This window comes from Neolamprologus brichardi, chromosome 3 (assembly GCF_056152115.1).
Source record: "Neolamprologus brichardi isolate AB-2024 chromosome 3, ASM5615211v1, whole genome shotgun sequence".
In the NCBI taxonomy this organism is placed as follows: Eukaryota; Metazoa; Chordata; class Actinopteri; order Cichliformes; family Cichlidae; genus Neolamprologus; species Neolamprologus brichardi.
In genome coordinates, this window is record NC_142106.1 from 43,837,602 (window position 1) to 43,851,161 (window position 13,560).

The 13,560-nt window shown below is 42.3% G+C and overlaps 1 protein-coding gene across 2 annotated transcripts in view; it reads right to left on the bottom strand.

The window, feature by feature from the left end:
- The window catches only part of LOC102778775 (neuroligin-2-like), a 255,467-nt gene that overhangs the window by 155,482 nt on the left and 86,425 nt on the right, over positions 1 to 13,560 (bottom strand). For both annotated transcript variants that reach the window (XM_087837706.1, XM_087837705.1), the window contains exon 3: positions 6,453 to 7,322. In XM_087837706.1, the coding sequence (XP_087693832.1) occupies positions 6,453 to 6,960 (508 nt within the window). In that variant the 5' untranslated portion in view covers positions 6,961 to 7,322. The remainder of the gene's footprint in view (positions 1 to 6,452; positions 7,323 to 13,560) is intronic.

Consider the following 13,560-nt stretch of genomic DNA (forward strand, 5'->3'; position numbering starts at 1 on the left):
ACCACGCCACCAAGCTGTCAATCCACTTACTTAACAAAAGTAGGACAGCTATGATTACACAGCTTGATGCTGAATTTTCTTTACATTTTGTCCTCGACAGGTTAAACCGCAATAAACAGCAACAGCACACAGTGTGTGTCTCTTATAACTCCAGTGATTTTCCTGCAGTTTCAAATCTCGTGTGAATTTGAGAATTTCCTGAGCCCAGACACCTAACCACTCTTACTAGATTGTATCATGTCATCTCAACAAGAACAAATTAAGTTGTTGAATTGCTTCATACAGATCCTACATGATTTAAATATGTTCACCATAGAAACATGAAACTACTTTGTTAAAATTACAATTTTTTTTTAGACTTTTGTAAACGTAACATCCACCAATTCCTTTTTTGAGTGGAGATGCTAAAAGGTTTTAAGATGCCTGGTCCTGAGCAGCTACATGCTACTGAAACAGTCACATTTGGGGCTGAAACAAGCTGCAGCTCAAGGCAAAATATACATTTTTCTTCAAAAAGATCAAAGTGCTAAAAAGCTGAAACGGAAACAATTGCAGCAAGTGACTCCAGCTTCGGTTGTCAATTTAGGCTTTTCTAAGTGTTGTGGGTATAATGATGGGACAAACTTTCTTTAAAAAACTTCCTGCTGCTGACTTCAAAGCGATGGTTTCTTTATTCCCTGTGTCTAACTCCACAAAGCATAGCCATAATGGATTGTGTATGCCGGTAAACATTTATAACGAGTTTCCATTTGTGGGCTGCTGAGTCCAGCTACTCCAACTTATTCACCATGAAGGCTTGCTCTGTGTTAACAGCAGCCGACTGCTGAGAGAAGCATGTGATCTGTCTGTGAGCCTGAGGCGGCATCGGCTGCCGGTCCTCCCCTCGCCTCATCCATCGATCCAGCGTGACTCTGCAGGAGTGAGATGAAAACCTCTCGCTATGATTTATGGGATATCATCTGCAGGAGTACCAGTGGAGCTCCTGCCTCCCAGCATTTGATGAGGAAACTACCTGCCAGACGCAAAAACCAAGACTGGTTGGTCTTGGTTTTTTAAACCCTCACTGGACTACTTCTACACTGCCTTTATTCTAACCTAGTGGTCATTTTATTCCTTCAGAGGTACTAATAAATGGAAACCACAGCAGATCTTAATTCTTATGAATGTTGGACGGCTCTTTGTTTAAAAACCACTTAAAGCAGTTGAGAATGTTTCGAATTCTTCTTTAAAGGTACTTTGCAGGTAGCTTGTTCCAAACAACTTGGAAAACTCATCCCGTTTGTAAGGATTCGGCTCTCTTCTGGTTCTTCATTTAATTTCTCTAACTGACTCCATGATGGTTTGATGGACTCGGTGCATTTTTGTTTTTCTTGTTAATAAAATAATTACTTCCACTAAAGAGGTTATTATTTTGTAGTATCTGCATGCATGTCCTCATTCTGCCTGTAAACATGATAACTTGAAGGAATTCTGAGAAAACTTGGCAGGGGTGCAGAGTGCGGTCATGTTAATCATCCATCAAAATCTGGCTTCCAGTTCAAGGTCTTCAAGGTCAACTTTATGATTTATTGGACAAAAATTGACAGAAAGCCATATAACTTTGAAACTAGGTCTATTACAAGTGCGGTTTAAGATTTAAGATATCATGTCACATTTGACCTCTGACCTTTCCTTCAAGGTCAACAGGTTAGCCTAAAAGGTCAAGATGATAATAATGCTATATAGAGCTGTTTGAAATGAAGATTCTTACTGCCATTGTTTGTACTTTCAACATACAGGTATACAGGAAGTGACATATAGGCATTCTAAACACATCTGACCTTTGACCTCATCTTCAAATGCAAATAAACTCATAAATTGTTAACTTTGCTTCAAATTATACTTTCTTTGATACAGGTCTATCAGGATCAGGAAATCTTATATTATAGTCTGCGTCCAATGGCATGTTACATTTGACCTCTGACCTCAATTTTACATTTTACATCTGCCTTTCTTTTAAGCTGAACCCAAAATGTGTCACATCTTTAAATAAAGTATGAGAACGAATGGCCTACTTGGAAATATACTGTAGTGCAGTGTTCTATAATAAGCTCAAGCTATTTACACATCAATACCTATCACCCATTAACCCACTCCTACATATGTCTGTGTAATCAAAGCAAACATCCGTCATGCTTCCCTTATCTGACTGACTTTACTGCACCACCAACTTAATGTTCTTTTAAAAGAACAAATGAACCAAACAAATACATACAAACTAAAATAATACAATATTTCCTTAACAGTAAATACCTCCAGAGAGTGGCTCGCCTTGCCTTCTTGTTCTTTATGGTTCTGGCTGTATGTTTTGGGTCGTTGCCGTGCCTCCCAGAGGCCACCATGTGTTGGATAGAAATGTAGTCTCTAATTGAAATCCAAAAGGTGCTGCAATGTGTCTTTTCTGTAGCAATATATACACAATAAGTTATTTAATGTGTTTAGAAAACATGAAAACCCATTCAGTGATTAGCATTTTCTGCTCAAAACTATTCATATAGTCAAAGAATGTGATATGAAATTACTAAATTAGATGAAGCTGTCTTTAATCAAATATTAAAAAGTGTCATTTTTCATTCTTTCTTTCAATTTGTTTCATTTCTTGATTTAGTTTTTTTCTAAAAGACTGACACATTCAGCAGCATGTTTATTCAGGAGCGCCATGGGATGAATGAAAGAAATGGCAACACATGGCTAGCTTTGCAACTTACTAAGCACTTAAATATTAATTAAAGAGCCATGAGTACGCGCCAAATGTTAGCATATTTGTTTATCTATGAACAAACACACATTCATGTCAGTGTCCCACTTTCTCCTATTTGCACCGACGGCAGCATTAAGACGTAATTCTGCCAACTTAATCCACTTAAAACCAGAGTTTTTTTTAAGGATTCTGTCTTAAGGGTGCCCTGCGAAAGGATACAAGTACAAAACTCTCAGGAGACGGAGAATTCATGTTTTAAAAGTAAGAAGAAAGACAGTGACAGACGTGGTGTGGCAAGAGAAAATGCATATACCCTTAGTCTCCTCTCCTTCTTTTTTTATCCTCCTTTCCTCGTTTCCTTCCATCTCCTCCATTGCATGTGTAACAAATGATTTGGAAACCAAAGAGGGAGAAAAGGCAGAGGAGCAAAGACAACGGCAACCCCGGGGCTGCTAGAGATTGCTGAGGCTAGCAATGTCATGCCTGACTCGACCACAGTAAATATAACAGCAGTGATGATGGAGGACGGGCGGGGGAGGGGGTGAAGCGAGCTCATATGGATCTGCAGTTCTTTTTTTCCACACGTGGGATAAATTATGGCACGTGCACCGGGTGGGTATTTGCTGGGATAATGTCTTTCGAACCTGGACGCACCTTACAAACAGTGACCGTGTGGTACACCGCCGCCGCCGGGTGCTCTGCTGATTTTTCACATTGATGAATGAAGGTCACTGTGGGGAGATGTTCAGCACCTGTGTGACATTTGCAGAAGGCGCACTGCACGGGAGAATGTGAGCGAGTGTTTATATGTTTCAGAGTTATGACATTTCCATTTCCGCATCGCACATCTCAGGGAAAAAAAGTGAAACCTGATGTATAATGCTCTAAATTTGCCCGCGGAGCCGTAAGTGGCAATGATGGGGTGTCGAGGGCTGAGGCTGCGGTGCTGGAGTGGAGAGGCGGAAGAAATGGTTTTGAACTGCGGGGTGGGTAAAAAAAAGACATTGAAAGAAGTTCTGATGGACGGGGAAAGAGGGAGACTTAAAAGTGTTGGTGAGAAGGACACACACAGACACTGTCAAGCTACATCATGGAGTATTCTTTTTTTAGCCTCAATACAGATCTTTAGTAACACTTCATTCCTCTTTGGAAAACGTCCAGTTAGCTTTCAGGTCTTATTTTCTTTTCCAAGCAAAACCCAAAATGCTTACAAGTTTGTCTCTATAAAAAGGTGTTGGGAAGCTGTGCAGCTTTTACTCGAGATATAGAAATGAAAGACAAAAATGTGAAGCACAATATCCTCGGCAAGGAGAGGAAGGGAGGTGACGGGAGTCTCCACTTTTTATATCACACCTGCCGACGAGATGGAAATCTTTCCCCCGTATTGCTCGTACACCAAATAGTCCCCAGACTGACAAAAATGTCCACAGTTTGATCTGAGTTGAGAGAAGAGAGTGCTTGACTGGAAGAAAAAAGTAAAGTCAAAAGTCACCTAATCCCTTTTCTCATAAAGCTGCTCCAGTCCTGGCCTTTTTGTTTTATAACACAGAATTGGAGGTACCATAAAAACAGCAAAGGGGTAGTTGAAATGGTTTTTGATTCTCCGTGGAGTTTTATATTGTTTCTTTTATATGTAAGTCCAACCCAGACGCAAGCATAATCCTAAAACTAACAGTCGTCATCTACATTATGTGCAAGGTTGGTATAAAATATTAGCTTTTAAAGTTGTGAAAGACTCTAAAAAAGAACTTTTATACAACCACTCAGACCATCCCTGTAAAGAGTGACTGTTCACTAAGCCCCTCCTCTAAACAGATAAATCATCACTTCATCATCATTTGCTTCTTCAAATGTAACTAAGTGTATTCAAAGCAAGTCAGAAGTTAGACTGAAACACGAGTCTGAAGTTAACACCAGGGCAAGCTAACAATACTGGAAGATATATTTCTTGCTTTAACTGTATGTCTATGGTGGTGTGGGGGACACAGATTATTGGCAGATAAAGGTGCTCCTCTTCACCTATAATTAGGCCTTCTTTGTGACTCTCAAGCAATGCTCAGCCAGTCCTCTGCTTAGTCTCTCGTCCTGAGGTCAAATGTCAACTCCACCGTCTCAGTGCAGCAGCTCATGAACCAGTTCTCTGCCTACTTGAGGTTCTGGTCCGAGTGGCTCTCCAGCTCGCACAAGATCACAAAGATCGAGGCTGCTGTAGCCGGCTGAAATCCAAGAACATGAGGCTGAAGCCAACAGGACGACAGATTAATGTGAAATGATATCGAGGACGCATGGGCTGATTAACAGCAGCTGAACTTTTGAATTATCTGGTCTTTAAATCTGACGTGATTAGCTGTGTCTGGGCCCAAACTCCGCTGCAGGTCCATAAGTCAAATGAACACTGCGGCATCACTAAGAGTTAAAAACTGTCTAAATTCTTTCATCTGTAATAAAATGATCAGCGTTGCTGCTCGACCGGGTATAACAATTACGTTTAACATCCAGGCATCCATGAAAACAGAATTTATTAAATTTAACAGAGTTAGAAGTTAGCAGGAAGTTAGCTCGCTAGTTTCCGCCTAAACATAATATAGCATGTTCTGACTGAGAGATTTCTGAAAAAATTAAAACGTACAGCTCTGCTGTCACTTCCAGCATAAATGAAGACTGAAAACGAAACAACAGTGACGTTTGTAGGGTTACTGAAGTTTGGCTAGCTGGTATATAATGATGTGCTATGTGATCGCTAGCGATACAGCTATGTTAGCATAATATAAACACAGTGAAGCTGGAGGATGAACGCTAACTTTTTTCCACTTGATAAAAGTTAACGTGAGGTTTCCTGATGGTTAGGGACAAATGCAATCACATGGCAGGATGCTGTAAACGGACCAAACTTTAGTCAGGAGAACAACTGAGATAATCCACAATACGAGGTTAGTCATTCATATACTGCTGCATGGGCTGAGCTGTACTTACATCACAAGGTTTTAAAAACTGAGCTTTGAAATTAATAGTGGTGATAAAAACCGAGAGAAGCCGACAGTGAGTGATTTTAGGGGCTTGTTGAGATTAAATACAACAAGATATGAAGCAGTAAAACATGTTAAAAACACAACAGCCTTATAAAACGCAGAGTAGTTTGGGCCCGGAAGCAGGATTCATACGTCATCACTTAAAGACTGAATAGGTGAGGGTACTGTTGCCTAGCAAGCAATCCTGGATCTATCAGTCAGATGGAAAAAACACAACCAAAAAAAACAAAAAGTAGCTTCTAAAATATATTTAAGAAAATATATAAATATAAAAATATATTTAACAACGGAAAAGACTGTCTTCTACATGGAGCGGCTGTTTGTGCCTGGAGCTTTACTGACCCTACTAAAGCTACAAGCTAAAAGGTGTTGGTTGCAAACACTGAAACAATCTGTCAGTTATCCTCAATCAAACAACAAACTTCACATATAATCTTCTATTTGGCAGCCAGACAAAAAGATGAGTCGGCTTTTTCTACCAAGAACCTGATGTTGCAGACTTAAAAAACACATGTACAGCAGTAACTGTGTGCCTGCTGCGTGAGCACGGAAAGCTCAACAAGAACGGTACGGTAATAGTAACTAAAGGGTTTGGAGCTTAGTGAAAAGTCCACCCTGTGCTAAATGTTACCCATCAAAGTCCCACATCCACCAACCCTTCATTTCACCCTGTCCCCACTCACCATCCTCCGTGGGCACGTAGACATTGAGGTAGAGGCAGTCCTCGCTCTGGTTCTGGATGTAACCGGCCGCCACGTCCAGGTTGTCTGTGAACCACACGGGCAGCATTATCTCCGGCAGTACACCGTGAACATTTTGAGGGCACACAGGGGCAAAGAGGGTGGCGTTGCGGATCTCCTGCCAGGATCCCGGGGCCTCAGGTGGCTGAAAGCGGCGATCGCCGATGGGCGCCGTGGCGTAGGGCACACCCAGGTACTGCTCCACAGGGCCAAGAATCTCATTGTTCAAGTCCTTCTTGATGCCTCTGAGCTTGCCATAGTTAGTGGTCACGATAGGGTGTTTAGAAGGATCCATCTTCTGGCTCGAGGCTAGACTGAAGAGCAGAATGAGGCCTAGGACGCTCATGAGGCACCAGTCTGTCATAAGGCTGAGGTGGCTTGTCCTGGACGACAAACTCCGCCGACTCTGTCTATTTATAAAGAATGGAAGGGGCTTCATGACTGAGTTCATACTGTTCAGCCACCTGCTTTTAGTCAGTTTGGGAAAACGTCTCTCTTTATGAGTAAAAGTGGATTATATCCAACGATCTGGAAGGTAAAAAACCCTTAATGACTAAAAAGGAGCTTTTTTAGAAACTCGACCAAGACTAAGGGCGCTGACTGAAGGTGAAGTGGAGGACAAGGCAGCTGCTTGGGAGAGAAGGGTCCTTTGGGCTCTGGGTGCCGGATAAAGGGGTTTGGACCTTGGAGTGGCTGCCAGGTCAGTGGTGATTCTGAGCAACGGTGATCCGAAACACTTCCCAAGCCATGGCTCTGTTGCGTTCCATACCTATTCGTCCTCAATTATCCAGATAATTGGATTGATGATGAATTCTGCAGAATGAGACAGAGAAGCAGAGGGGAGGAGGGAAGAGATTTAAGGGACGGTGATAAAGAGAGAGAGAGAGCGGGGGCGGAGGGAGGGAGGAAGAAAAGATAAAAGAGATTAAGCTTATCTGAAACAGAAATATATTCCATTAAATGTTGTCAGTTCAACATTTTTTCACCTTCAGCTGTTGCCAAGGGACCTTTTTCCTTTTTTTTTTCCTGAAATGAAAGATTTTCTAAATCCAGAGCCAGTGTTGTGGAGATCAAACTAACATTTTGGGAGCATTTCATGCGACGATCAACGTGTTTCACTTCAAGTTGTTACATCACGAGGCTGAAAATGTTTCTCTCCAACATGGACGGAACAACAAAAACAAACACAATGACACAAATGCAGTTTCTGCCATCATGTTTATACTTCCTCTGGCCTTTGCAACATAATCCCATATATGCTCCTTGCTGAGTGCACATTTCCACATGTCTCTCTATTATGTATGAAAATCCTGCTGTCCCAGTGCGACCTGCATGAGGGCACGATCCCTCCAGGCAGGCCGAGCTCAACCTGGCAGCTAGCACGCACACATCTCTGCCGAGTTTTCACCGAACAACGCCGCTAGCGATGTCTCAATATTTCTGGTTATTAAATTCCTCGAGGCTTCAGAGGTTCTCGTGGAGGCAACACTACAGACAGTACAGTAGACAGCGTTGGTGGACGAGTAGAAGCTGGAGATTAGGGCGAGCCTTTCACTGCCCAGTAAGGTCAAATGTCAATAATGTGCGCCTGTAAGCAGCTTAGAACAGCCCAGCTGGGGCGCTCTCTGGCTATACGCAGAACACAGAGACACACTCGTAGCATTAACTGAGCCACACATGAATGAAAGCCCACATTGTGTACAGCCATTCATGTAATCTACAGCGGAAATGTGCAAATCCTCATCTAACAGATCCAGAGTCAGGAAATGCACGAGGCGAGGAGGAGATTAGGCTGCCGTTACGTTGTTGCGTGGTGTTATGTAACGGTGCGGGGCGCACAAGGCCCGGCAGTAAGTAACGCTGGGAGTACAGTGAGATATCTCCTCAGTGTTCACGCACTCTTTTTCACTCTTATCGCATTTTTTTCACACTCTCCCCTTTGCTTTATCGCCCTACCGTAATTGTCCCCTTTAAAGGCATCATTAAGGATATTATTGCATCGCCTGTACCCACCTCTGTTTTTGTTTTCTCCCCCCCCTTCTCCCCCTTTCTCTCACACTGCCAATAAAGCCATTTAAAATGTAAAAGTATGGGATTTAAGAGGCTTGAGGCAAGACGGCAGATAATTAGAGTCTATAGGCTGATGAGCAGATAACACGAATAAGGAGGCTCATTCATGTAATAATAGTTTCTTATGTACAACAAGCTCTTGGAGAGGATATATTCGGGCTTTTGGGGAAATGCGTGGTGAAAAAAAAAGTTCAAAAAGAGAGAGCGGTAATTGCGAGCGGGCCTGTAGCGCCTCTAATCTCTCCTTGTTTTTGTTTGTTCCCGCGCGTGCACACTAAATATATTGCCGCCTGCCTTTGTTCCTCTCCGAGTGGACTTTGTTGTTCTGCCCACGTCCCCCCCCCCCCCCCCCCCTTCCCCCGTGTGTGCGTCTGGGTGTGTATCTGCTCGCTGAGAAGCGGGCAGCACGACGCGCGCTCTAATTAAACCACGGAGAGTCTGAGACGAGCCCTTCACCCACACACCCAACAATCAAAAATAACCATCTACACTGCTGTTAAACTTTCATCCTCCAACGTACATAAAAGAGACCGGCGAAGAGACGAGAGTGTCGGAGGGGAAGGAAAAAAAGAGCAGGAGCAGGGACGGCGAGAGAGTCAAACTGGAGATGAAAGGTGAGAATTAACGATGGAGAGGAAACAGGTCCTGTTAATGAAAAGCTTCTCTGTGGTCAGCAGAGGCCCTTCAAGAGGCCTCGAGTCAAAGTGACACAAGGAGGAGAGATTCTCAGGGACGTGATGAGCCCAGGAAGGGGGACAACTGGACTCCCCTTTGCCCAAAACTTGCACCTCGTGGCACATGTACGTCAGAATTCCTGGTAAAAGACCAAGCCCCTGGCAGACACGAGTATGCCTGCAGGGACCGCCAGAATTTTGTGGTGCATCTGAGTGTTTAATTGCTAATTGGCTCAATTAGAGGGTTTAATTGGTCCAGCTCTGCCATGAGCAGTGGGAAAGCTTAAGTGATTGATGAAGCAGAGAAAGAGTGAATGGGGGTGGACTGGGGAGAGGACGGTTCAGCGTGTCAACAGAGCCACACACAAGAGATTCATGGAAATGTGTGTGTGTAATTTTGGAATGCCACTGGCGCACGCACGCTATCATACTCACAGACGCAGATTTAAATGAACAGGTTCTCCCAGAATACTGTACTTCTCTGTATGCATGCAACACTATCTCACACACAGATGCACACTCATCCAAGATTCATGTCATCAGCAGAATGTTTTCCTCAACTCCCAGGAGGCAGTGAGACTGAGGGAGACTGCACAGGCCACTCCGTGGCAGACTGTCAGTGGGAAACTCATCTTCCTCTGCACTTCTTTTTCATCTCCTACTTATTTCTAATCTAAATGAGAAAGGCAAATGATGCTGCAATTCAAAAAAAAGAAAAAAAAAAAAGATTTTCAATTCGAAACCAGTCTTTACCGCAAGATACTTTGTTACAGGTCTGTGTCATTCTGAATCATCGAAGATGAGCAGCACAAAAAAACATGCGAATCAATTGCATCCCAGCGTTTTCCACAGTTAAGGATTTTTTAGACTGGATGCACATGTGGGCCTTTTGTTGAGCAGTAATACAGGAAGACAGATGTCTGGCATCAAGCTCCAGAGCATGTTTTCCAGGGGTGAAAACATGACGCCAGTGTGGAAGCTGCACTTCCTGGAGCGGCCATTTGAGGCTGGCACCAAAAGTGAGTCACTCCCCATATACTGTACTCACATGTACAAATGGCCTATTAAAAAACATGTTTACAACCTGTTAGGAAAAAAGTGTTTGTGGTGTTGATGGTGAAATTATATGACAAAACATATGGCCATAAAGCCTGTGCTGCACACACTAACACTCAATAAGACCCCCTATCATCCAAATGTGGTTCCTTCTAGCCATTGTGCTATGTTGGAAGAGTATGGATGCTCCCTCCATGGGACTCTGGAAGAAGGAAATTGCAGTCTCTCTATGCCTGGAAAGACTAACATATATTGCCAAGGGCAAACAATGGGACTTTGTGAATATGTGGAAGCCATATATGGATATTTTAGGGAGTGGAGGTGAAGGACATTTATGAAAAAGAAGAAGGGAAGGAAGGGAAAATCTTGTCTATCCTAACCCATTGTATTTTTGTATTACTGTGAGAACTATGCTCATTTCTACATTTGAATGTGATGTAGGCAGGTTTCATGTATGGATGGATGTGTGAATGTGAGGGTGTTCAACATTTGTTTGTATTGTACTATAAAAAATTTCAATAAAAATATATGGAAAAAAAAATGTGGTTCCTTCTGGTTCTTGAAAACGACAATGGTGACAGGTAACCCTAACAACAAGTCTTCAAAATATGGACTTCTGACACCAGCAAAACAGCAGCATAGTGTCCATCTTTGCCACACAGTCTGTGATTACAACCTTCCAGCCTCACTGCGACCTTTACACCACTGTGCCACACATTCATCAACTGAGCAGGCTTGAGCAAATCAGGATCACAGCTATTGGAAAGATCCGGCCACTAAAACACTTTCATTTGACCTATACGTCTGTAAGTGATATCATTTTGCTGCTTAATCTGTTGATGTGAAATGACGCCTGCCTGGTACGAGGTTCCAATAGATGTAGTTGTCATTGGGCCAACAGCTATAACAATAACAGATATCACCATTACTCCATGCAGTCGATATCACATCGGCTACAAAAGAAATGAATGCCTCAAAGAAGAGAAAACTGAGCAGTGAACGGTGAGCATATATACATATAATGGACGACTAAATGCTTCTAAGCAAGGTGGAGAAGAAAGCGGAGTGACTGATCTGACAGGAGCAGCTGCCGAGGAGAATATCAGATAGATATTATCCAACATCTAAGCTAAAAGAACTTAAAAGTAAAGGGAAAAAAACAACAGCTAACGTCTCAACTGGCACACTTAGAAAGCAATGAACGATACAGATGTAAGAAAACTATTTAAATGTGTTTAGAAGACGACAAATCACAGGAACAAACTGACAAGTCAAGAATGTATGTTCACTAAAGATTAAAGAAATGTGAAATATCCCGTATAACAGAGCATCTGATATTGGGATTGGTTACTGGTCCATACCTAGACAGCTGATCGTTAACAGCAGTCCCATCGATAGGAATTATCTTTATAATTCAATTCTATGTTTTTCTGTTTTACAGTTAGTAGATTGGAGGTATTCCACAAGTGGGACACCTAAAATCTTTATTTTTATGTTTGGATTAGTTTGTTTGTTTGTTTTTTTAATAGAACACCAACCTTTTTCAATTCAATTCAATTCAAGTCTATTTGTATTGTAAGGTAACAACCCTATACAATAATGCCATAATACTGTGTTCAATTGAGCTGAAACAACTGACACAGCTTGAGAAAAATGTTTTTCTTGTAGATTTTTTCCCCACTGCTTCCTCACTTTCAACTCCCCCATGCTGGTTCCCAAGCCTGGATGAGAAAGGTGGAGGGTTGGCTGGCAACCCTATCCCATAAAACCCAAAAATATTGACAAGAGAACATCAAGGAAGCTTGAATTTGGAAAAACGACCTTCAACCCAAGGCCAAAGAACGCCATTCAGTAAAAGTTAGGAGTTTTTGGAAACTACAGGACCAAAAATCCTTCCTCCAACCAGGATTAAAATACATGGAAAGTCCAAACCATGTATCAAACTGGAAAGGCTTACCAAATTGCTAAAGCAATGCAAAGTTACAGCCTTGCATTATTAGGGACCAGCAAGACTAGGTGCATTCAATCAGGACAGAACAGAACAGGGGTAGCGAACTCCAGGCCTCGAGAGCCGGTGTCCTGCAGGTTTTAGATGTGTCCTTGATCCAACGCAGCTGATTTAAATGGCTAAATTACCTCCTCAAGATGTCTTGAAGTTCTCCAGAGGCCTGGTAATGAACCGATCATTTGATTCAGGTGTGCTGACCCAGGGTGAGATCTAAAACCTGCAGGACACCGGCTCTCGAGGCCTGGAGTTCCCCACCCCTGGAATAGACTGATAAGTGATGAGACATGAAGAAGATGATGCCTCTCGCATGGAAGTAGTTGTGCTAATATTATCTAAAAGTAGAGAAAGGCACTACTAAGTTGGAAGGTTCATGCTGCATGACTCATTACAGCAACATTCTGATTAAACAAGACCAAGATCAAGATGCATTACCTGTGGGAAAAAGCGAATAAAGCATCTGTAAAGAAAGAGATAGGAGGAAGAAGATGGAGGTGGATAGCCCATACACTGAGGAAACCAGGCAACACCATCACCAGACAAGCCCTGATGTGGAACCAAAGACAGGACAAGGAATAGATGGCAAAAAGGTGCAAAAACAGGAAAGCTATGGATCGGAAACTTAAAGAAATTAAAGCATAAGTGACATGAAAGCGCCATGAAGATGACGGGAACTGTGATGTCAGTTGATGATTCTCGATGATACTGTGTGAGAGCCATCAATCGTCTATTGAGGTTGCAGCAGGAACGCTGTTCAACACCATTCAACAGAACGCTCAATTAACTTTGCCTTTGTCATGAGAGAGAACTTAATTTCCACCAGGTATTTATACAAGGTTGGGTGTATTTTGCAATGGTTGGAAAAAGTCAATCATCTGTGAGGTAGCCAGCAACAAATGCATCACCACTTTAAGAAAAATATCTCCCCGATGAGGACAGAAGAACAAGTAAAACAAATAAAGCCTCTCCATGTGAAAGAAGTGATTTTTCTTTTCAGTAACAGAAAGTTCTGTGAGCCACCACCCCACCTTCCTTCCATGACTAATGGCTGTGAGGTGGTGTTTTGAAGCAAGCAAAGTCTTGGATTTAGTGTAGAAATAGTTCCAATACAAGACTAAAAGCCATGATCTGAAAATCTGTCATTGACAAAACTAATAAAGACTCTGCACAGACAATTAGATTTTATCCGATTTTGCAAGTGTTCTTTTTATTGTTTTGTTCTCTCCAACATGTTTGAACAATTTTC